Source organism: Dasypus novemcinctus, chromosome 24 (assembly GCF_030445035.2).
Source record: "Dasypus novemcinctus isolate mDasNov1 chromosome 24, mDasNov1.1.hap2, whole genome shotgun sequence".
NCBI lineage: Eukaryota > Metazoa > Chordata > Mammalia > Cingulata > Dasypodidae > Dasypus > Dasypus novemcinctus.
In genome coordinates this window covers 50,831,742-50,856,700 of record NC_080696.1, presented here as the reverse complement: position 1 = coordinate 50,856,700, position 24,959 = coordinate 50,831,742, and the positions used below count along the sequence as shown (strand labels likewise).

The window sequence follows — 24,959 nt, the reverse complement described above, 5'->3', positions numbered from 1 at the left end:
CACATAACTTCCAGTAAATTCTCTTGGGGGTAAGTTAGTCACAGCTGGCCTCTGTCGCATGCCACCGTGAAACCTAACTTTTAGAGTACTGACTCTGTGGCCTCAGGCAAGTCCCTGAACCTCTAATTTGCAGAATGAGAAGAGTAACAATAGTTCAAGACATTCCCCCTCAAGGAGGTGTGGGATTAAATCAACGTATTCAAGTGTAACGTTCTAGACAAACAAGACAAAAGTCCTTCTCCTTCTGCTTTTGCCTATTCTTTTAGGCCCAACAGATGCCTCCTCTTCCAGAAAGTCTTCCTTAACCAACTCAGGCACAAAGACACTTTCTTTCTCTGATCTATACCTAATCTCTACACTCAGGATGAATCTGATCACATATAGTCTTGCAAAACTCATTCTTTTGTGTACATGCATAAGATCCCTTTAAACAGAATTTTTTTTTATACGTATCAAAGCTAGGCATGCATGCCATTTACAGAGTCAAATGGCTTTTTTAAAATTGCAGTTTTCCCAGCACACCCTCTTATTTCTCCTACATCAGAGGCAATCGCCTTCAACTTTAATATGGACTAGCTGAAGGCTTGAAAGGACACATATGGCTGGACCACAGTGAATGAATGAGAGAGTTTCCCAGCATGCAGTTGGAGAGATAGGCAGGCCACACAGAATCTCCCAGACAATGGTAAGGACCTGAGATTTGCAATTACTCCTTTACACGTCTGCCTCCCCCTCTTTCTAGAATGTGAGCACAAGGGGGCAGAGACCTTGCCTGTTGTACTCGCTCTTACACCCCCATCTTCCAGCACAGGGCTGGACACACAAATAGTCATGAAATATTTCTGAACGAATGCATGAATAAATGGGATGGAGGGAGTGGGGATGGGTGAAAGGGGCTGGAGGAGGGAGGGGCGGACGAGGGCCCCAGCAGGGAACGCTCCGCATGAAGGGACCAGGCGCAGTTCCTGCTACTGCCCGAGCAGCAAGTGCCCGGCCAGCCTGCAGAATCCATCTGATGAGCCAGTCCGACCCCCCACGGGAAGCGGGGCACTGCACCCCTTGACCCTCCGAGGCCTCACAGCTTCCGGCTGTACTCTGAACCCCCGCGTGGCCCCGCGTGGCGTGGGGTGGCCTCCTCCCCAGGCTGAGCAGTCACGACTACTAAGCTGCTGTTGCCCTCACCTGTCCAGGTTGGGCCTGGTGGGCGTGGCCATCCCCACAGCCCTAGGATGGGCATCACCCCCCCCACAGGCTGAGGAGGCAGCCATCAGCCCTGGGTGCGGGGGTGCGCACATGCTCTGTCTACAGGAGCCCACTCTGTTCTTTGAGACCCCAGGCCTGGTGATGCCGGAACTTCCAACCTCTCAAGAGAAGCCAGGCATCCAGCTTTTTATGTAAAATGTCCAGATTTTACAAATTTGGCCATGAAATTGGAATGTGAAGAAACGCCAGGAGGCCAAATCAAACCTGTCTTCGGGCTGGCTTTGGCCCACGGACTGCCAGTTCAAAACCTCTGATCTGAAGCCTGGGGCAGGGACTGGCCCTAGAAAGTGATGGTGTTGTAGGAGACCCAGGATAGGGGCTCTGCTCAGACAGGCCTCAAAGGTCACCTGACCCTGCCACCCAGCTGCCGTGCCTCGCCTCCTGGCCCTGCCCCAGGACCCCCAGCTGCAAACCGTCCCTGGTATGAACCCTGCTGGAGTGGCTACTTGCTCAGTGTCAACATTCCACAGTGTTTGCCGAGCCCCTCCTGGGGGCCAAGCTCTGGCCGAGGCCAATCCAGGCCAGCACACAAATCTCAGCCCGGAGAGATGCTGCCAGGCCCCTGACTTATCACAAGTGTTGACAGTTGTTCATTCGAGGGCCAGAGCCCTGGAATCTCATTTCTGCAGTGCTTGCCATCACATGCATGGAAAACTCCCTCCCCGCGAGCTGTTGATTTATCTGTGCATGCAACAAACACCTGTCAAAGCGTATGTGCCAGGGACTGTGCCGTGTGCCAGTGGAGAGCGCTGTGGACCCGTCAGACCTTGGAGCTCATGGTCAAGCAGAAAAGCCCATTGCAGCGGCTTTTAATTTTTTTTTTTTAAGATTTATTTATTTATTTCTCTCCCTCCCCCCACCCTGGTTGTCTGTTCTCTGTGTCTATTTGCTGTGTGTTCTTTTGTCCACTTCTGTTATCAGCAGCATGGGAATCTGTATCTCTTTTTTTGTTGCGTCATCTTGTTGAGTCAGCTCTCCGTGTGTGCGGTGCCATTCCTGGGCAGGCTGCACTTTCTTTCGCGCTCGGCAGCTCTCCTTATGGGGCGCACTCCTTGTGCATGGGGCTCCCCTACGCGGGGGACACCCCTGCATGGCAGGGCACTCCTTGCGCGCATCAGCACTGCACACGGGCCAGCTCCACAAGGGTCAAGGAGGCTGGGGGTTTGAACCGCGGACCTCCCATGTGGTAGACGGACGCCCTAACCACTGGGCCAAGTCCGCTTCCCAGCTTTGAATTTTTACCCTCAAAACCTTCCCAGGGTCACCTGGAGTGCTGTTTAGACGGGTGGTGCAGAGCAGGGGCTCCATGCTGGTTTCCGTCACATCTAAGCTGTGTGACCTGGGCAGGGTCCTGTCATCTTCTCTAAGGGGTGTGATAGAAGCACCCATGCCTTATAGAGTTATGGTGAGAATTACACAAGAGAGCTTAAAAGGCACTGAGCCGAGCTGGTCACACAGGACGCTGAGTCTGAGGTGGTGGGGGTGGCGGGACCTGGCTGTCCCCATCCCGGGGTTCCGTGCGGCAGATAGCGCAGGCTGCTCAACTGCGGCCCTGTGGACACGGGGCTGGATGATTCTTTGGTGGTGGGGGGGGGGGTGTCTTGTGCACTGTAGGGTGTTGAGGAGCATCCTTGGTCTCCACCCACTAGGTGCCAGCATACCCCTTCTGCCCCAGTTGTGACAACCAAAAATGTCTCCAGACACTGCCACGTGTCCCCTGGGAGGCAAAATCACCCTTGGCTGAGAACCACCGTGCAAGTGCAATGGCAATGCACACTGGCCCCGTGGGAGGATGTAAAACCACAGTGCCGAGGGAGAGAAGTATTGAAGCAATGCCATGCATACACAGAAATGCACGCATGCAAAAGCAAGACACATGGAAAGCCAGAAAAGGACCTTGTGCAGACAAAGGATCTGAATGACTCGACCCCCCGCATTTAAGCTCCAACTTGGAAAAGTGATAAGGTCCACAGCAGAGGGCTTGGCATAGCGCAAGCGTGCAAGAAGAGCCGGGGAAGTTGTTCAAGGGGAATTTGCTAGGTGGTAAGAGGGGAAGAGATTGGCCCCTCCAGAGGGAGACCACGGACAGAGGAGACGGGCGTCGCTGAAGCTCAGGGCTGAGGGGGAGGAACCACTCTGCACGCTTGCCCCTGGGTTGGTTCTGCCTTCAGAGCACATCCAGACAGCCACATTGTCACTGCCCCCGTCTCCCCACCCTGGGCCAGCTGCTGCGTCTTCCAGCCGGACCGTGGAGGAGCCTCCTCGCTGCTCTCCCTGCTTCTGCTCTTGCCCCCACAATGATCTAGTTCCCATGCAGCCACAGGGATCCTTTAAAACTCTACCTCAGCCCCGGCTTTCCTCTACTCCAAACCTCTTTTGCCCCCACCGTGGAGTAAAACCCTGTTGAGCTGGCACTCTCCCCTCGCCCGCCCTGCTTCAGCCACGCTGGCCTCAAACACGTCAGGCAAACTGCTGCCTCAGAGCCCTTGCCCTTGCTGTTCCTTCTTCCTTCCTGCCAGCTCTCTGCTCCGCCACTTCCTTCAGTTCTTCATGCAAAATTCAGTTTTTCTGTGAAGGCTCTTCCCTGGCCACCTTTTCTCCGATCATACCCCCGGCATTACTTTGTATACCTCATCCTCTGTTTATGCTCCAATTTTTCTCTGTATTTATCACTTTATCACATTTATCTTGTTTATCGTTTGCTTCCTCTTCCCCACAAGGGCAGAGATTTTAACCTGCTTTGTCCCCTGCCGCGTCCCCAGGGCCTAGACCAGTACCCGACACACAGAGAGTACTCAAGAAACCCTTGTTAAATAAACTGAATGAATGTCCGTGTCCCCCGTGAGACCACTACAGCATTTTGGTGGAACAGTTATTTGTTGTGTAGAGCCCTCAATCACCGTGACAACGGAAAACACCCTTCTTGGTTTTTCTGAATAGTCCCCACTTCTGCCCCAATTTGTTCCACGAAGGATCTGCTGCATCCTCCAAAAAGAACATGTTTTCTCTCTCAGTTCCCTGCTTCAGTCTCTCCTTCATGAGGTGGCAAGTTTTGAATTTCTTGGCCTCAGGGGCGGTGAGCAGAGCTGATTTCTTGGCCTAATCTCTGAACAGCTGAAGTTCACTGAGAAGAAGGATTTTCAGAGGACCCTGTACCCCACAGTCCATGCAAGGAAACGAAACCGAACAGAAGGAAAGCCCAGGTGGGGGGCCGAGCCCAGACAGGTCGGCTGACAGCCCAGGTGCCACCAGGCCTGAAGTGCCCTTGGGGACAGGAACTGGGCACACCCAAGTGGTGCACTGTCCTGGGTGGACAGAAGACTTGAGGGTCACGGGTGCCCACCTAATTCCTGGGTGCTGCATGAGCCCCCTGGATATCTGATACCATCCAGAAAATGAGGAAGGGCAACCCAGCAGAAGGAAGACTTGTAATTGCATTCCAGAAAAAAAAAATCTATTTCATGCGCTCTGTGTGGGCTGAGATTACTCCCTGTTACATTCACTCGATAATATTCATGCAACCGACAAATATTTACTATGTGCCAGGAACTGTTCTAGGCCCTGCAGGTACAGCTGTGAACTAGACCACCGTGGTGTGCCTGCAGGTACAGTGCCAGCCATGGAACCTGAGGCAAAAGGAAACATGTGGCCCTAAGAAACTTATCAAAACAGGTTAAGACTAGTCCTAAGAAGGAAGCTGGAGGACTCACACTTCCCATTTCAAATCTTTGCAGCAACAGTAATCAAGATTGTGTGGTCCCGGCATATACTAGACATACAGACTGACAGAATGGAATTGAGAGTCCTGCAATAAATCTTTAGATGTATGGCCAATTCATTTTCAACAAGGAGGCTGAGAGAATTCAATGGGGAAAGAAAAGTCTTTTCATCAAATGGTGCTGGGATGACTGGATAACCACATGCAAAAGAATGAAGTTGGGAAAACAGACGTGGCTCAACCAAATGAGCTCCTGTCTACCATATAAAAGGTCCAGGGTTCGATGCCCAGGGCCTCCTGGTGAGGGCAAGCTGGCCCATGTGGTGAGCTGGCCCACACAGAGTGCCAGCCCACACTGGAATGCCTCCCTGCACAGGAGTGTCCCCCTGTGTGGGAGTGCTGCCCAGCACGGGAAAACCGCCCTGGCAGAGGAGTGCTGGCCGATGCTGAGAGCTGGCACAGCAAGATGACCCAACAAGAGACACAGAGGAGAAAAAGAAGAAGATGTAGCAGTACAGGGAGTTGAGGTGCTGCAAGAGAGTAATCGCCTCTCTTCCACTTTGGAAGGTCCAAAGATTGGTTCCTGGAGTCCCCTAATGAGAATACAAGCGGACACAGAAGAACACACAGTGAATGGACACAAAGAGCAGACAATGGGGGAATAAAGTGGGGGGGGGAATAAAATAAATATTAAAAAAGAAAAAAGAATGAAGTTGGACTTTTACCTTACCTCACACCATATACAAAAAGAACTTAAAATAGGTCACAGACCTAATGTCAGAGCTAAAATGATAAAACTCAGAAGACAAAGGAGTAAATCTTCACGACCCTGGATTTGGCAGCAGTTTCTTAGATATAATACCCAAAGCACATGCAACAAAAGAAAAAGAAAAAGGTAAATTGGACTTCATCAAAATTGAAAACTTTTGTGCTTTAAGCAGCATGATCAAAAAAGTGAAAAGACAACCCACTGAATGGGAGGAAATATTTGCAAATCATAATCATATCTCTGACAATGGACTGGTGTCCAGACTACATAAAGAATTCTTAAAACTAAACAATAAAAAGATAAATACCCTATTAAAAAATGGGCAAAGGACTTGAAGAAGAGCTATTTCTCCAAATAAGAAATATATACAAATGGCCAATATGTACCTGAAAAGATGCTCAATGCCATTAGTTATTAGGGAAATGCAAATCAAAACCACAGTGAGGGGAGCAGGTGTAACTTTGTGGTTGAGCAAATGCTTCCCATGGTCAAGGTCCTGGGTTCAATTGCTGGTGCCTCCTTAAAACAACAATGACAACAACAAAAAAACCCACAGTGAAATACTACTTCATATCCACTAGGATGGCTATAATAAAAAAGACAGATGATAAGTGTTGGTGAGATGTGAGAAATGGAAACCCTTCTATGCCGCTGGAGGGAGTGGAAAACTTTGCAGCCACTTTGGAAAACACGGAGTTCCTGAGTTAGCATAAGACCCACCAATCCCACTCCTATGTATATATATATATATATACTCAAGAATTGAAAATATACATCTACACCAAAACTTGTACTCAAAGATTAGAGCAGCATTATTCATAATTGCCCCAAATTGGAAACAATCCAACGAACCATCAACTGATGAATGGATAGACAAAATGTAGTATATCCACATGATGGACTATTATGTGGCCATGAAAGGAAGGAAATACTGATGCATGCTCCAAATGGATGAACCTTGAACACATTATGCTCAGTGAAAGAAGGCAGTCACAAAAGACCACATATTGTATCATCCCAGTTATATGGAAAGGAATAGACAAATCCCTAGAGACAGAAAGTAGATTAGAGATTGCCAGAGCTGGGTGGAGGGGGGCCGTGGGGAGTCACTGCTAATGGGTATGGAATTTCTTTTTGGGGTGAGGAAAGGTTCTGGAATTAAGAGAGTGGTGACAGTTGTACAACTCTATGAATATACTAAAAATCGCTGAACTGTAAACTTTCAAAGGGTGAATTTATGGTATGGGAATTACATCTCAGTAAAGCTGTGAAACCAACTGGTTCTAGAGTTGGGCTTCCAATTGCTGCTGAGCTGCCAGAAGGCAAGGCACAGAAGGAAGTCAGGGCCAACTGCCTGAGAGTCCCCAGGGACTGCAGATGAAGCCTTCTTAGAATCCCTTTCTGGCCACTGCCAAAGGCTCCTGAACCACCTTGCATAATCCATGCTGGAAAAAACAGAGTTCGGCGCTTCAAGGGTGGAGAGATGAGGAGGAGGGGATAAGAAAGGGGCAGCCATCCCTGGTCATGCTGCTCTAGCTCTCCAGGGAGTTCTTAATGGATCCGCAAGATGCAGGGAGATGGAGCTGCCAAAGGGATGCTCTGGTTCCAAGCACCAGGAGGAAGGGATGGAAAGGAAGTAGAGAGATGGCAGCCTTGAGCTGCACCTCCCCTGACTGGGAGCAGGAGGAGAGTCCAGTTTCTGTTTAAAGTTCAAGCTCCCTGTTTTGAAGCACTCTTTAATCATTTTAGTGCTATTGATCTTATTTCCGTAAGTAAAGAGCAAGTTTCCCTTTTGGCCAGGACTACAACTGTATGGTAGGACTTCTACTTCCTGCAAGATACTCTGCACAATGGTACAAGCAAACGGCCACAGGTCTTTGGCGTGGATGCGCAGGGGGCCTTGGCCTTCAGAGTCCTTTCACTGGATGTCCACGGTCTTCCTTCTCTTTTGGAAATAGCACTTTTTTTTTCCTTTGGGGAGCCATTCTTCCCCTACTCAGTCCATTTGGCTGGGATGAAGCTGACCTGCTCCTCCACCCTCTTTGGGCCAGGAGTGGGCCCTTGATCTCGGATGGCCAACCTGAGCCACAGAGGCTGGTGTATCGCTCATGAGCCAGTTCGAGTCAATGAGATCCAAGCCTGGGAGCTGTCCTGGAACTTGGGAAGGACAAAGTCCTTTTTTTTGCAGATGAGATTGCTGAGGGGAATTGCCAAATGGAGTAAATCTGCTGAGGGATGCAGAAAGACCAAGGCCCTAGAACAATGCGTGAGCTCTTGCATCCAGCCAGACCTGAATCCAAGAAACCTCATAGTTTTTCAATTATTGTGAGCCAATTCATTCTCTTTGTAGCTTAAGCATAGTGTGCTTTAAACGGAGAGTCCTGCTTGATCCTGGCAATTAAAAATGACCTCCACAAGGCTGCTGGAGAAGTAGAGGGAGAAAGAGCTGTGGACAAGGATTCAGATGCCATGTGCTTTAGTTCTTCATGGATGTCCTGATCACATAACCTCCCTGTGTCTCAATTTGTCTCTCTGTAAAATGGGGCTAACATTTCTGCTCCTCAGGTCTTCTCCACTTCTCCAACTTCCGAATTTATAGTGGTAATCCAGATCTCCCTCTGGAGCTTCAGACCCACAAATCTTGTCTTCTAAGCCTCTAACTTTTTTCTTCACATTTTTTCCTTTCATTGTTCTTCCTTCTACTACATGATACTTTGTACTAAAAACTGCTAGTTGTCCTCTGATATCCGTTCTTCCTTTCTCCCTCTCAGAGCAGGAGAATCCCTGAATTTTAACTGGATACATGACTACCCAAAATAAAGACTACATTTCCCAGACTCCCTTGCAGCCAGATGTGGTCATGTGACTATGTTCTGGCCAATGGCATGTGATCAAAATGATATGCGCAACTTCTGGGTCTGGCTCTTAAAAAAGAGAGATAAAAATTAAAAAACTAAAATGGGAAAACTAAAAAGGGGAGAGTGCATCTCTTTTCCCCACCCTCCCTTCCACCTGGCTGGATAGGGACATGGCAGTGAGCTATGTTATAATTTCCTAATGAGTACAACGCTGCAGGGGTGGCAGAGAACAAGATGGAAGGAGCCTGAGTCCCCAGCACTGTGGAACAACCTTACTGGCTTGAACGCTTCAAGTTGGACTGTTAGGTGAGAGAGAAATAATAAACTGAAAAAAAAAATTAATTGAAGTATATCACTCATACATAAACATGCATAAACAGTAAGTGTATAGTAAAAGTTGTGAACTTACAAAACAAACATGCATAATGTCACACAGGGCTCTCATACCTCACCCTACCACCAATACTTTGCATTGTTGTGATACATTTTTAACTAATGATTAAAGAGCATCCTACCAAAATATTACTACCAACCAAAGTATTTTCCTCCAACCCACTCTACTATTATTATTTATATCATTTATATATGAGTATACATAAACAATAAATGTATAGTGAAAGTCTAAAAGTTGTGAACTTACAAAGCAAACATGTATAATATCACACAGCATTCCATACATCAACCCACTACCAACACCTTGCATTGTTGCAAGACATTTGTTATAAATGATGAAAGAATATCATCAAAGTCTTACTACTAACAATGGTTCTTATCTTACATTTGATGCATTTTTCCCCAGCCACCCTATTATTATTTTTAAAATATGTTTTTATGACAAAAGTTGTAAATTTACAACACAATTATGCACATGTTCAGAATTCTCATACAATATCCCTCTATCAGCACACCACATTGTGGTAAAACATTTGTTACAGATTATAAGATAATATCCCCAGAATATTACCAGGCCTATAGCATGTATTTGGCATACTTTTTCCATATTCCCCCATTATCAACACAGTTTATCTTTGACATAGATGCATGGATATTATATATTTACTGTTAACCACACTCCACAGGTCACTATAGTTGTATTTTTCCCATGCTTCTCCACATTCTCACCACCACGCAATAATGATGTACATCTTCTCTAGCTCACAAAGGACACTCTTGCATCTGCATCATCAACCACAATTCCCATCCACCTCTGGGTTTACTGTGTTATTTAGTCCCTAGATTATTCTCTAGCTTTCTTTTTTAAATTTTATTTAATTTTATTTTTTTAAAATCATTTTTTAAAAATATTACATTCAAAAAATATGAGGTCCCCATTCACCCGCCACTGCCCCCACACCACCACTCCCCCCATAGCAACACTCTCCCCCATCATCATGACACATCCATTGCATTTGGTGAATACATCTCTGGGCATCGCTGCACCCCATGGCCTATGGTCCACACCATAGCCCACACTCTCCCAAGTTCCATCCAGTGGGCCATGGGAGGATCTACAATGTCCAGTAATTGTCCCTGCAGCACCACCCAGGACAACTCCAAGTCCCGAAAATGCCTCCACATCTCATCTCCTCCTTCCATTCCCCGCACCCAGCAGCCATCATGGCCACTTTTTCCACACCAATGCCACATTTTCTCGATTACTAACCACAATAGTTCATGAATAGAATATCAGTAAGTTCACTGCAATCCTTACTGTATTCCTCCATCCTGTGGACCTTGGATTGGTTGTGTCCACTCCACATCTATGTCAAGAGGGGGCTTAGATTCCACATGGATACTGGATGCAATCCTTTAGACTACCCTTTTCAGCCAAATTCTGATTTATAAACCTGCTGTTACTTGCTACAATGTATTACCATCAACTCTATACAGAAAAATAATAAACTTTTATCTACTTTAAGCCATGGTTATTTGGGGTCTCTCTTAGGGTTGCCAGATTTAGTGAATAAAAATACTCATTCCTCACCTTAGAGGGAACTGGAAGAGGGAGTGGAAAATTCTACAGAGTAATGAAGATGGCACAGTAGAACTGGCCATCATGAGAACATCTCATCTCAGTTTTTCCTGGATCTTCTGAGAGCATGCAGGGAGGCAGGTGAGCTCAAGTTCTCACTCTCATTTTCTCCTGGATGAGCTCATCCATCCTGGGTCTCAGTTTCTCCTTAGGTTCAGTGGAGGCTAATTGGCCTAGGCTTTCCAGCTCTGATCTCTGTGGTTCTGTAATTCTAGGATGAGCGCTGAAACTCAAGATGCCAACAGGGCCAGGAAGGTCCCATAAATGGGTTAAACAGGTCCAGTGAAGACTCTGATGGGCTAAAAAGGGCAGTCGCTATTTAGCTCTTGTTGATTGCTGCCACATGGGAACACAGGGTTGCCAGAATCCCTAGTTTTTCAAGAAGAGGTAGAAATCAAGATTGTTTTGGTCTGTGCAAACTCCTGATTTTTAAATGTTGGCGACAAATTCACATTTTTTCAAACACTCGGGAGGCCAAACAAAAATATCTGTAGGCTGAATTTGGCTGATGGTCACAAATTAAGAATTTCTGTTTTGATACTATTGTCTTTCTTTGCTTCATTCATTTAAAAAATATCCTGACACCTACCAAGTGAGAGGCACTAGGGATAAAGCAATAAATAAAACAGGAAAAGAAAAATCTCTGTCCTCATGCAACTTACATTCCAGAGGAATGTCCTGATTCATTCATGCAACAAGTATTTATTGAGTATTTCTGTCCCATGCACTGTGCTTGGTTGGGGAAATAAAAAAAACATCCATGGTCCCTGCTTTCATGAAGCTTATAGCCCAGAAAGGTGCATAACTATAATATAAATGAAAAAATACATTACAGGGAGAGATGCAATTTAGATGAGGATAGGTTAGGAAAGTTTTGGAGGAAGCTATATTTAAACTGAGAACTAAAAGATAAGTTGGATTTAGCCTAGTAAAAGAACACTCTGGAGTATTCTAGATTACAGCAGAAGTGTCCCTGTCCACAATGCAGGGGCTTTCTATTGTTGGTACCTGTGATTCCCTGTGCTGGGGCTTTGTCAAGGCAGGGCAGATTATAGGGAGATAACAGGTCCAAAAGCCCTCAACAAATGCTAGAAGGGGCTTGATAGATAAATATCTGTAGCAGTTTGATATAATTGATGAATTCCAAAAAGAAATATTAGATTATGCTGTAATCTGATTTGTACCTGGGCATGATTAAGTTATGATTGGGGTGTTGAGTTCCCACCACTTTATAAAAGGCATGGCGAAGAAGAGTGGAGGGCTTTTAATGTTGAAGTTTTGATGTTGGAGTTTGATGCTGAAGACTTAAACTGGAGCCTCAGGAAGTCAGCATGCAGAGGAAAGAGAAGCCAGCCCAAGGAAGGAAGGAACCTTGAAGCCAGAGAAAAGCAAGCCCCAGGAACACAGGAACCCAGGAAGTCTGAACCCTCACAGACGCTGGCAACCATCTTGCTCCAAATAGACTTTGGTGAGGGGAGTAACTTATGCTTTATGGCCTGGGATCTGTAAGCTCCTACCCCAAATAAAACCAACCAATTTTTGGTATTTTGCATCAGCACCCCTTTGGCTGATTAAAACAATATCCCAGCTCCTTTGCCCCTTGGGTAAGCCATCCCTGCAGTGAGTTCTATAGTCTCAAGAGTGCCCAATGGGGTTGAGTCCCAGTTGCCCGCGGTAGTAACGTTTAGGCAACCGCTACTGATTTCCTTCCCCTCTCTGTCTCACTTTCCTACTCTGTACCCAGTGCTTCCTGAGATCACCTTCCAAGTAAACTGCCTGAAGTCACTTCTTGTCTCAGGGTCTGCTTCTGGGAGAAACCAACAGAGCACAGCAGCAGGTTTGAGGCCAGAAAGAAACCTGAAGTGCGTAATAGGAAACGAGGCTGGAGAGTGGAGCAGCGGCCGGCTCGTGAAGAGTCTCAGAGGCTGGGTTCGGGTTTGCCAATGGGGTAGCCACTGATGATTTTCCAGCAGGAGAGTGATAGCACAGGGTTTGGATTTTAGGAGGACTTCTGTGGCGGTTGTTGGGAAGAATGGACTGTCAGGGGCAAGAAGCTGGAGACCAGAGAGGAGGCCAAGCAAGATGTGAAGGGGCTGGGACTAGGGGGTAGGCTGGAATGAGGGACATGGGCCAGGTGACAGGGGGCCCAGAAGGGAGCTCTGGGCTTTATCCCTTCCTGTCTTAAGGGCCTCCAATCTGGTTTAGGGAGTGGTGGTGAGACACTGACACTGAACTCATAATCAAGTCACAAAGCCTTGCACAATCCATAAGACGTGAATGGCTTCCTGGAGCTATGGAAGTATCTATGGGTATCTAAGGGCAAGAAGAGCAACGGAAGCCTTTTTAGGGAAAGTGACATCTCCAGGGTGGTTTGTAAAACCATGAAACACATAAACCGAGTGGGCAACTCACTGTGGCGGCCCCTCTGGGACAGCCCTACTTTTTGCCGGGGCTGCGCCGGTCTTTTCAGCAGCTCTCGACTCTGCCTAAGCTGTGTGCAGCCCCAAAACTCATGCCGGATTTCCCACAGGCGCTGGTAGACATATTAACGGCATTCCTACACGGCGAGAGGTTTCTGCACCACCAACACCATTTTTATATTCTTTACAACATAATGGCAGACAATAAATCTATCTTGCTAATTATACATCCAGCTTGTTAGAACCCCCATAAAAAGCATGAACAGCTGGGAAAGCCATGAGGTGATGTCAAATCATATTCCTGGTCTCTAAACAGAAACAGAAATATTTTCCAGTCGCTGGCAAGTCTCAAAGTTCCTACCCATGCGTGGAAACAGCTGCCAACAGGTCACCCACCTCTGAAGGGAGGGTAACTAGGCCGTCCTGTGCACCCCCGTCTCCCCTGAAGCAGCAGTGGCTGTCTGGAGCATCCATATGTGGTTTGCAGAGACCACAGGGTGAATGCAAAAAATTGGCGGGGTCAGGGTTCTGAGCAGTGGGGCTCCTTTTTGCATTATTAAGGCAGTTTCAACGTTTCTTCCATTCACCACCAACCAGTAGATAGCATTTGCCCAGAATCCTAACTGGACGGTTCCCTTGATATAATCTGTCAATGAGGCACTGGCCAAGCTAAGACCCACGTGGGAGCTGGGCAATGCACCCTCCACCCCCACTCTTGTCTCAAAAAAATGGAAGGAAAATTAAACTCATCTGTCGGAGATACTAACATAAACAACAGGGAAGGAAAAAAAAGTATCTTCCTTCATTTTTTGAAAATCAGAATTACTGTTTTTGCCTGTAAAGGAGCGTAGCCCTCTCAGGAGGGAGACAGCTGAAAACCATGAGCTCATGTCCTATCAAGTAGATGTTGACTGCTTCATGTGTTAACAGGAAAGACATGAGAGATAATAGAAAGGGATGCAAATTAAATTTGCACATGTCAAAAGAAAATTCCATAGGAGTTCTCAGACCTTGGCTAACCCAAAGGAGCAACTTTTGCTAGAGAAGCTGCTTCCCAACTGCCCCCACAATTCCCAGGACAAACTGGCTGGACAGACAGTCAGGATGGAGAAAAAATACAATGACAAAATTGATTCTTACCTTCCCGTATCTGGATGCAAAAGTCCCCGTGAGTAAGGAGTGAAAAATAATTATTGTCTCATCCAAGTCCCACACGAACACACGCTGTGATGAAAGAGAAGAAGAGAATGGAGACAAATGGACTCGCTTGCATCTGACTTAATGTCTGCAGAAATTAATTCCCTTGGAGGAGAAAGGGTCTTGGAAAACATTATCTTTTCAGTTATAAAACATGTGACTGACTGATGCAGTGTTGCGTTCCCATTCAACCTTATCTGGATATTCTCATGGCCAATTTTTGGGTTCCTGTCAACCCTGTAGATTCCAGAATCAAGAAGCTGGTTCTTTCCCTTCCACATAAAATCTCATAAAAGGAGTTCAAACCCCAAACAACACTAAATATCACATATTTGACAAAATGAAATACTACCATTTTACATTCACCCCTCACCGCAAGCCCAACTGCTTTTAACCATTTCTGTCTTTAGCAATTCTGGTGATTACCGCTATTAACTCTAAATAATGCACGTACTCTCTCCTTTTTTACACTCCACTAAATGTTCAAAATCATGCCATATCTCAATTTATCCAAATCTGAATCATGCCTCTGCTATAACCTTTTGTTTCTGCTGGGGTTTATCAATTATTTTTGTTTTTTCTTATTTGCAATCATATGCTTTTATTACATTCTCAAAACCAGGAATCTCTGTTCCAGAGGTGTCCATCCTTGGTTGTAAGTTGCTCTAATGTGGACCAGCTCTTCTTTAGGCTTATTGTGTGGTCAGTGTCTCAAGACTGCTCTTCACAGCAGAGCTGGGTCAGATCCACTGTTACCTGCATCTCAAGTCTCTTTTTTGCATTACTTCCTTGTTTTGCTTCAGTCTATCTTTAGTTACTACTTCTGAAAGGATACAAGGAAAGTAATCTTTCTGAATTCTTACATATCCGATTATATCTTTATTTTGAGCTATAGTTTCTCTGAGTACAGAATTCCCATTTCAAAACAATGTCCTCTAGATCTTCAAAAGAATTTCTCCATTATCTTCTAGGGTCCAGCATCAATGATGAAAAATGTGCTGCTTCACTTATCCTCAGTCATTTGTAGGTTTTTCTTTTCTCTGTAGGATTTTTTTTTTAAAGGGTCCTTTCTTTATATTTGGTGTCCTCAAATTCTAGGAGGATATATCTAGGTAGGGTCTTTTTTTCATTCACTGTTCAGCACTTAAGGTTTTTCAATCCAATGACTTGATTCTTTCTGTAGGTCTGAAAATTTTTGTTTTCTTATTTAGTAATTTCCTCACATCTTTTCCACTATTCTCTTTCCAGAATTCCCAATCATCAAATACTAGGTCTTTTAGATCGATAAATTGTCTATTATCCTTTTAAGGTATTTACTATATTTCTTTCTGGCCTATGTTTTGAGAATTTTTTTAAACTTTCTCTGCCAACCATCCTATCAAGCTTTTGATTCTCACAGTCATTTAAAAATTTACAACAGCATTTTATTTTTCTCTGAGTGTTTCTTTCAATAGCCTCCACTTATCACTTTATGGATGCACCATCTCCTTGAATTCTTACGAGGGAACCAATGAGAATTTTTCTAAGTTCTCTTCTGTTTCTTAAATTACCTCTCTTCTCCTTTATCCTATTTATTTATTTTGGCCTTTATTTTCATACTGTTGGTTTTCGTCATTTTCCTGGTGATCATTCTTTTTAAGAGCAGAGGAGCTGATTGAGAACCTAGGCGGTTGATGTGGGGAGGGGAGGCAATTGCAACTACTCAGTCCGCCATCTTGAACAGGCCACCTGTGGCTTCTCTGGAAGTCAGTCTCTGTATTTACACCTTAGCGTTTGCCACGCCTTTAGAGTGAAGAGCAGGATAGATCTAATAGGTAAAAGTTCAGTTAGCACACTAGGTCCTTCAGTGCAGAGTTTTTCAAAGCCGTTCATAGAGCTCAGTAATGTTTTCTGGATTTTTGGGATTAGTTATATTTATGTGTATGTGTGTATTGGGTCACAATATTAAGTATTTTTCTCAATATGGGTCATGGTCAAAATAGTTTGAGAACCACTGCTTTTGGTGAGAAAATTTAAAAAAATCAGTGACTATTTTCAAATTTAAAGCAGGTTCCATCAATTTATCTCTTCCACCCCCTCTGAGGAAGTGTGCCTGCTCCTCTCCAATGGCCTCCCTCCATTAGCCACCTCCCTACTCTATGTCTTGCTCTAGATCCTTATGTGGTAAGTTTCACAAGGCCATTTTGTAAGTGATTCTTCTCCCTTGTGGATGGGGCCAGAGTGGGCCCTTAACCCAAGTTGGGAGCCTTGAAAGAAATTCACTGTGTTTAGGTGGCTGTTGGTGGTCAAGCTTGGCTGTATAATCTGAATATTATAGAAAATCAGTCTGAAGAGAGAGAGAGAAGGGAGAGAAGAACAGGGGGGTGAAAGATGGAAAGAGAACCCAACACACTTCCAGGACCCAATTTCCATTGGGGGCAGAATGAGGGGTAGGGTGAGAGAGCCAGATGCAAGCTGGGCCCCATCTTCAGTGCATGGGGACACTTCGGTGACTATGGATGGAAAATTCCAGCACCTTCACTGTGGATATAGGGAGAATCAATCTTAACATGATTCCCTGCCTCTGCCTGCCTGATGGTCCAGTACCTTTCTGGTTCCCCGCTGGACCTTTGCCCTTGGGTTCCAAGAAAGCACTTGTATCTTTAAAATAAATTCTGCTTTTTTGCTTAAGCTAGCACAAGTTGGTTTCTGGCACCTGCAGCTGAAAGGATTTAAACTAATACACACTCAGAATTTTCCTCCTTTCCACTTTTCTACATAATTTCTCTCTCATGGGCTTCAGTCATTAGCAGACTGCCAAAGACTTAAGAGGTGTGACCCATGCAAACCCTCTATGTTGACATTAAGCACAGAAGTGAAACACAGCTCACACCTTTTCAGCTGTTCTTGCCCAGTGGTACTTATGCTGGAATTGAGAAGCAGATGTTTCCAGAATAGTATCACCCCATAATCTCTGACTTCCATGCCACAATTCACCCTTTTGCAGTCTAATGGAACAATGTCTCTTCCCCCTGCCCACCCTGTCTCTGACTAAGAATAGAAACCATGTTAGGTGTCTGCATAATTTTTTGGGAAATATTAATGAATGTGTTACTTTCTGTGTATGCCATAGTTCCACAACTTCAAGTTGGTAGAAAAGTGTCAGGAATATGACAGAACAGAAAGCAAATGCAACCTGAAGTCTATTAATTTTCCTCCAGACCCACACCCACTGAAGGGATTGTGTGAGTCTCCTTGATGGGGGTGGAGGGGGGAGGCTTTCAGAATTAGGGGAAAAGAAAGAAGAGAATCCCCTGGACTGAGAATGGTCCCATGAGCAGTGGGACCACATGACTTGCTTGGTAGCCCATCGCTAGGGCAGGTCAAGACCTCAGAGGTGACGGCTGCTGATACTCCCAGGAGGCCAACCAAGTGCAGCAGGCAAGGGTGATATTCACAACAGTGAACACCTCCTAGGGCAATGAGCACAGGCAGGAGCCATGAACAACCAATCCAGCTGTACTAGTGAACACCAGCTAAATAACATGCCCTGGTAGTGGGCATTTGCTATCTGGGGCCCCGGTATTACCCGGTCTTCTGATAAGGACACCCTGGCTTTCTTTTCCAATTGTGTGGTGTCTTGGTGCGAATATCAGTCAAGGGGCAAGCATGACACCCAGCCAGGCCGATGGGATGTTCTCTCCTTGAAATCTGACATGCTGTGCAGTGCAACTGGAATCTAAAATGGATCACCTGGCAGGAGCTGGCACCCCAAGGTTCGCTAGGAGCCCCAGGACTGCCTTTGTTCCCATTCTTTCTGAACCTGGTTTTATGATCTCCTCTCTGAGTCTTTGCCTTCAAATATATTCTTTTTTGCCTAAGTAAGCAAAATTGGTTTCTGTTGCATGCAACCAAAGCACTATAGCTAATATTCCAAGGTTTTCAGTCTCAGAAAGAATTCCTACACCTAATCATGCATGGCATGGAAACCCCAGAGACTGTCTGGACTTGAACAGACCACCACAGACTTTGACAATGACAAAGGCAGCAGAAGCCAAGACAGACTGGAGATTAGAAGCTTTTCTTCTGGTTTCTGAGACCACTCAAACTCCGGGATTTCTCATACAATTCTGTGAGGGGAGAAGTCCCAACAGTGAGATGGAATTTCCTACCATCTTGGTAGGATGGGAACTCAAGAGTCAAAACTATGCTGATTTTAAGTAAATAATGAAAATTATATTTCTTAGCACATCTACATTTGTAGGATGAATTTTGTAGCTGCTACATAAAGTATACAGGATCGTGACCTCGGATGTGATGATACATTTGAATTTCTTGGTGCTGGCATGGGGTTTGCCAATACTAACCTATATTGGTTTGGTACATTTAAACCAACAAATGACTGCCTTTTGCAGAGAAGTACAAACTGGTAAACTGCCCATTTTTCTCCCACTAGCACCCACTCCCTCCCCAAAACATGATGTTTTTAAAAAAAACTTGTTTGGAAAAATATCCATGCCAGATCAATAATACTAAACTTGCTTGATTATAAAGATGGGTGCATCCCCTAGACCAGTAGTTTCCATGCTGGGTTGTACACCGGAGTCATCCAAGGTGCTTTTAAAATTACTAATGCCTGCGGTCCCACCCTCAGGGAATCTGACTTAATAGATATGGGGTGTAGCTTGAGAATGAAGGTTTTTTCCCAAAGCTCCCAGGAGATTCTAATACGGAGCCAAGGCTGAGAATCACTGTCTGAGAAACTCAGAATCACAGAAAGGGATGAAAATGCATCCAGCCTCCAGGTAGATAAATACATAAGCCATATTAAAATCACCAGGGAAACTTTTAAATATATGCCCCCAAAGTGGGTGGGCTGGTATTTGTATTTCAAAAAAGTATCCCAGATGATTCCAGCACATAGTCAGGGTTAGGACCAACTGAGAAGGTCTACCAGCCTTCACCTTCTTTATCTGGGCCTCTCAAAAGGTGTCCCCAACCCGCAGCATCGGCATGACCTGGGTGCTTGTTGGAAATGCACCCACCCAAGACTTGTTAAGTGGGAAACTCTGAATGAGCAGCCTGTGTGTCGGCAAGTTCTCAGCATTACTCTGATGTGGCGAAAGTTGGAGAACCACAGCTCTTCACTCTCTCCAGTGAGTCAACAGTGCCCACTGGAGTCACCTGCTGATGACCTCCTTCCTTACGTCCCAACAATCCTTCCCTCCTGTACCTTTAAACCATCTTTTCTGTAACTGTGCTTTGGGAACATAAGGACAACTCTTCCCCCACGTATTTGGAGATAACTTGTCCCTCCACCCCCCTGCTCAGGCGATGGGCAGATGGGGATTACATTCACCAAGGCAGCAAGGGGCCGCGTGGAGTTACCTCGATCTCGTTGTCCCCTGCTGGGGAGGGGTCACTGCTGCGCTTAGACCGGCCTCGGAGCTTCCCATCGGGGGCCCGGTGGGGCCTGTCTGTGTCCCCCTCTTTTGCCGGCGTGGAAGGTCCATTGTGTGTGTTATATTCACCTGGTATAAGAAAGGGAGGGGTGGACAGTCAGAGGCACGCCAGCCCTCCCTCCACCTGGAAGGGCCCAGGGGCAGCGCTCGAGGCAGGGAGGCATGCAGTTAGAGCCCCTTTTGGAGGCCCCTTGAACTGTCTGCTCATAATCGCTCATACAACCAGCAAATACTGATTGAGCAGGCACTGCTGGGGGCATGGGGACACGGCCTGGTCCTTTCATCACTTATATTCCAGAGAGAGGAGACAATATTAGACAGAAACAAGGGACTATGTAACATGTCAGATGGTGCCATGGGGGAGGGGGTCAGGGAGTGTTGGGGCTGCAATTTACACAGGGGTGGTCAGGGAAGGCCCCTGGGTAAGGATAATTGAGGAGAGAGCTGAAGGGGGCAAGGGAGGGGCTGGGGAGGCTGCAGTTATAGGGAACATACTTTCATGTTTACAACTCTACGTATCTTAAAGCTTGAGACTCTCTAGACTGACAGGAAAGAAAATAAATATTTATATCTAAGTGGACATTCAGCCTCTTCTAGCTTTAAAAGACTTAGAGGCAAATTGGGGTGTGTGTGTGTGAGAATTCTCTCTGTCCCTCTCCCTAAGGGGCTTATTCCTTTCTCTACTCAACAAAAAGTCTTTCAGGCATTGCATGTTAAGGGATTTGTCATTGTAAGAATTAAATGAGATTATACGTGTCTCAGCCGCTGGCACAGATGTGGCAATTAGGAGGTGCTTGGCAGATGGTGGGGTTGGAGTCTGGCCTGACTAGACCCCCAGCCACAGGCCATCGGTGAGCAGGCGAAGGGTGGACCACGCTGTTCTCCTCAAGTGGCACCGAGAGGCTGCCCTCTGCCTGCCTTGGGACGTTGTCTGATGACCTCCCAGTGCTCAGGTCCTAAAGTGGCCTCCCAGGTTTTGTTGTTATTGCTGTTTCAGCACAGAGGTTGCTGAACGTTCATGGCTCTTTTTTTTTTTTTTAGATTTATTTTATGTATTTCTCTCCCCTTCCCCTCCCCCCCCCCCCACTGTCTGCTCTGTGTCCACTCACTGTGTGTTCTTCTGTGTCTGCTTGCACCCTTGGCGGCACTGGGAAACCACGTCTCTTTTTTGTTGTCATCTTGCTGTGTCAGCTCTCCATGTGTGTGGTGCCACTCCTGGGCGGGCTGCACTTTTTTTCATGTGGGGTGGTTCTCCTTGCAGGGTGCACTCCTTGCGCGTGGGGCACCCTTACGTGCAACGGCATTCCTTGCACTTGGCAGCACTGCTCGTGGGCCAGCTCACCACATGGGTCAGGAGGCCCTGGGTTTGAACCCTGGACCCTCTGTATGGTAGGCAGATGCTCTATCAGTTGAGCCATGTCCGCTTCCCTGCATGGCTCTTTATGACACTTTTACATCGCCTCTGCTTAACTAATGAGGAAAGTGAGGCTTGGTGAAATGACATAGTATCCTGCAAAGAAGTGGCAAAGCCAGGCCTAAAATCCAGGCCTGTCCTTGTCAGCAGAGAGTGACAGGACAGTAAAGAGGCCTGGAACCTCAGAGAACACCCCTTCCCATGGTCTCCTTTCATAGCTGCTAGTTTTAGCTCTTGGAGTGTCCTGCTACCTCCAGCTCTCCTTTTCTCCCCTAATAATCTGCAGTTCTCCGACCACTGGGGGAAAATACTTTTCTTTAAAGGTACTTGGCAGGCGGCAGATTTGGCCTAGTGGTTAGGGCGTCTGTCTACCACATGGAAGGGCCGTGGTTCAAACCCCAGGCCTCCTTGACCCTTGTGGAGCTGGCCCATGCACAGTGCTGATGCGCGCAAGGAGTGCCCTGCCACGCAGGAGTGTCCCCGCATAGGGGAGCCCCATGCGCAAGGAGTGCGCCCTGTGAGGAGAGCCGCCCAGTGGGAAAGAAAGTACAGCCTGCCCAGGAATGGTGCCGCACACACGGAGAACTGACACAACAAGATGACACAACAAAAAGAAACACAGATTCCTGTGCCGCTGACAACAACAGAAGCAGACAAAGAAGACGCAGCAAAATAGACACAGAGAACAGACAACCGGGGTGGGGGAGAAGGGGAGAGAAATAAATAAATAAATAAATCTTAATAAATAAATAAAAAAATAAAAGTACTTGGCAATGGACTGATGGTTCCCCCACCATGGAAGGACTATCTCCTCCCCTCCGCTCCAGACCTAAAGGACTAAACTTTATTTAATATTTATAAAACTTCCTAGCAGATAAGGACATAATAAGGAAAGATGTGATTTTGAAATGTCACATCTGCTGGGCTTCCTCCAACTCCACAACATTTTCAGATACAGCACTAGAGATTTCCAAACATTGAACTAGCGAAGAGAATGCCTGGTCCTCATTTTTCTGGAGGATGAGGAACAGGCAGTAAATAAATTCACAGATGCTTAAATAAAATGTAATAGGGGCTAGTCTGACTCACTTGGTGTTTCTAAGGTTACTGGGGTTGGAAAACATTTGTTGTCTCCATTAAAATCCAGTCAAGTATTATTAAAAGTAGGGGAGAAAATCCAGCCACTTAAGAAGTATCTAAAATTAGCTGTGTGTGAAGCCAATTTACAAGGGGATCCAAAAATACAGCAGGTCTTTTCCCAACCTTACACATTCTTCAGAAGGAGGGTCAAAGTTCAAGGTCACAGTCAGGGGAGTACAGGCTGGAACAATTTATGTAAACTTTTCTCGGAGTCACTTAATTCTTTTTCCATTTTTATGCATGTATGCATTTATTTTAACAGTTTTATTGTGGTATAATCGACATACAATGAAAGGCAGATATTTAAAATGTACAATATAAATTTCAGTGTATGCACATATTCATGAAACCATCATCACAATCAAAGTAATGAAGATATCCATCACCTCCCCAAATTTTCATGTTCTCCATTATAATCCCTCCCCCTGCTCCTATTCCCAGGCAACAACTGATCTTTCTGTCACTAAAGATTAGTTTGTCTTTTCTATAGTTTCAAACAAATGGAATCATACAGTGTATATATACATATATAGAAATATATATATTTTTTGGTCTGGCTTCTTTCAGTTAGCATATATTTAATCCATGTTATTGTATGTATCAATAGTTTATGACTTTGTATTGCTGAGCAATAATCAATTTTATAGATATACCACAGTTTGTCCACCTGTGGATGGATATTTGGATTGATTCCAGTGTTTTGCTATTACAAATAAAACTGCTATGATCATTCATATATAAGTCCTTGTATGGACATAAACTTACTTTCCTCTTTGGTAAATACCCAGAAGGGCGATTGCTGGGTCATATTATAAGTGAACGTTTTACTTTTTAAGAAGCTGCTAAAATGTTTTCCGATGCTGCTGTACCATTTTACGTTCCCACCAGCAGTGTATAAAATTGCAGGTTGCTCACATCATTGCCGACCCTCGATAAGGTCAGTCTTTGTGATGACAGCCATTCTACTGCGAAGGTAGCAGAGAGTTCCTTATATACTAGATACATGTACTTTATAAGATAAATGCCCTGCAGTTATTTTCTCCCGAACCGTGGCTTGTCTTTGTATTCTCCTAACAATGTCTTTCAAAGAACAAGTTGACAAATTATATGAAGTCCAACTTTTATTTATTTATTTATTTATTTATTTAATTCCCCTCCCCTCCCCTGGTTGTCTGTTTTTCTGTGTCTTCTTGCTGCGTCTTGTTTCTTTGTCCGCTTCTGTTGTCGTCAGCAGCACGGGAAGTGTGGGCGGCGCCATTCCTGGGCAGGCTGCTCCCTCCTTCGCGCTGGGCGGCTCTCCTTATGGGTGCACTCCTTGCGCGTGGGGCTCCCCTACGCGGGGGACACCCCTGTATGGCACGGCACTCCTTGCGCACATCAGCACTGCGCATGGGCCAGCTCCACATGGGTCAAGGAGGCCCAGGGTTTGAACCACAGACCTCCCATGTGGTAGACGGACGCCCTAACCACTGGGCCAAAGTCCGTTTCCCTGAAGTCCAACTTATATCACTTTTTCCTTCTCAGATCATGTTTTGTGCCATAGTTAAGAATTCTTTGCCTAAGACAAAGTCATAAACATTTCCTCCTATATTTTCTTCTAGAAGTTCTGTAGTTTTTATATTTAGGTCTGTGATCTACTTTGAGTTAAGTTTTGTATTTTGTGTGAGGTATGGATCAAAGTACAGGTTTTTTTGTTTGTTTGGCTGGTTTTTTTGGCATCTAGATATCCAGTTTTTCCAGCATTGTTTTTTGAGAAGACTGTTCTTTTCCATTGCTTTGCCTGTACACCTTTGTCAAAAATCAGCTGTCCATATACATGGGAGTTAATTCCGAACTCTATTCTGTTCCTTTGATCTAATTGTCTGTCTTTTTGCCCATACAACATTGTCTTGATTACTGTGGCTTTTTAATAAGTGCCAACACTCTAACTTTGTTATTCTTTACCAAAGCTGTTTTCTCTATTCCAGGTAATTTGCCTTTCTATATTAATTTTAGAATCAGCCTGCCAATTTCTACAAAAAAAGCTTGGGATTTTTATAGATATGATATCAAATCTATAGATTAATTTGGGGATAAATAACATCTTAATAATATTACATCTTCTGACCCCTGAACAAAAAGTATTTTTCCATTTATTTAGGTTTCACCTCCTCCCAACAATGTTTTACAGTTTTCAGCACATAGGTCTTACACCTCTTTTGTCAGATTTATCCTGAAGCATTTCATATTTTTGATGATATTATACATGGCATTTAAAATTCTATTTCCTAAAATTTTGAAAAAACCATATCCTTTGGGGTGCAATTAGATCATATTATTTGAGAGAAATTTCACTTAATATTTATATTCTAAAATAAGAAAGATTAAAAAATAAAGTTGGTAAGTTTAAAATAAAATAAAACTCTATTTCCTATTGTTTGTTGCTAGTATATAGAAATACAGTTGATTTTAAAAGATTCCACTAGACTTTTTACACAGGTGGTCATGTCATTTTACTTCATGAAGTTTTTCTTCTTCTTTTCAACTGAAATGCCTCTAATTTCTTTTTCTTACTTTATTGCTCTGGCTAGACCCTCTAGAACAACACCGAACGGAAATGGTGACATCCTTGTCGTGTTTCTGATCTTAAGAAGACAGCTGTAGTTTTCTGTAAGCTGCTCTTTAGCTGACCTAGGAAGTTCCCTCCTGTACACATATGCTGCATCAT

At 45.1% G+C, this 24,959-nt stretch overlaps 1 protein-coding gene across 7 annotated transcripts in view; it reads right to left on the bottom strand.

Moving 5' to 3' along the window:
* Nucleotides 1–24,959, bottom strand: part of EYA2 (EYA transcriptional coactivator and phosphatase 2) — a 297,037-nt gene that overhangs the window by 88,001 nt on the left and 184,077 nt on the right. For all 7 annotated transcript variants that reach the window (XM_058287182.2, XM_071211753.1, XM_004469912.5 and 4 more), the window contains 2 exons: nt 19,625–19,767; nt 14,201–14,284 (listed from right to left, as the gene is read on the bottom strand). In XM_058287182.2, the coding sequence (XP_058143165.1) occupies nt 14,201–14,284; nt 19,625–19,767 (227 nt within the window). The remainder of the gene's footprint in view (nt 1–14,200; nt 14,285–19,624; nt 19,768–24,959) is intronic.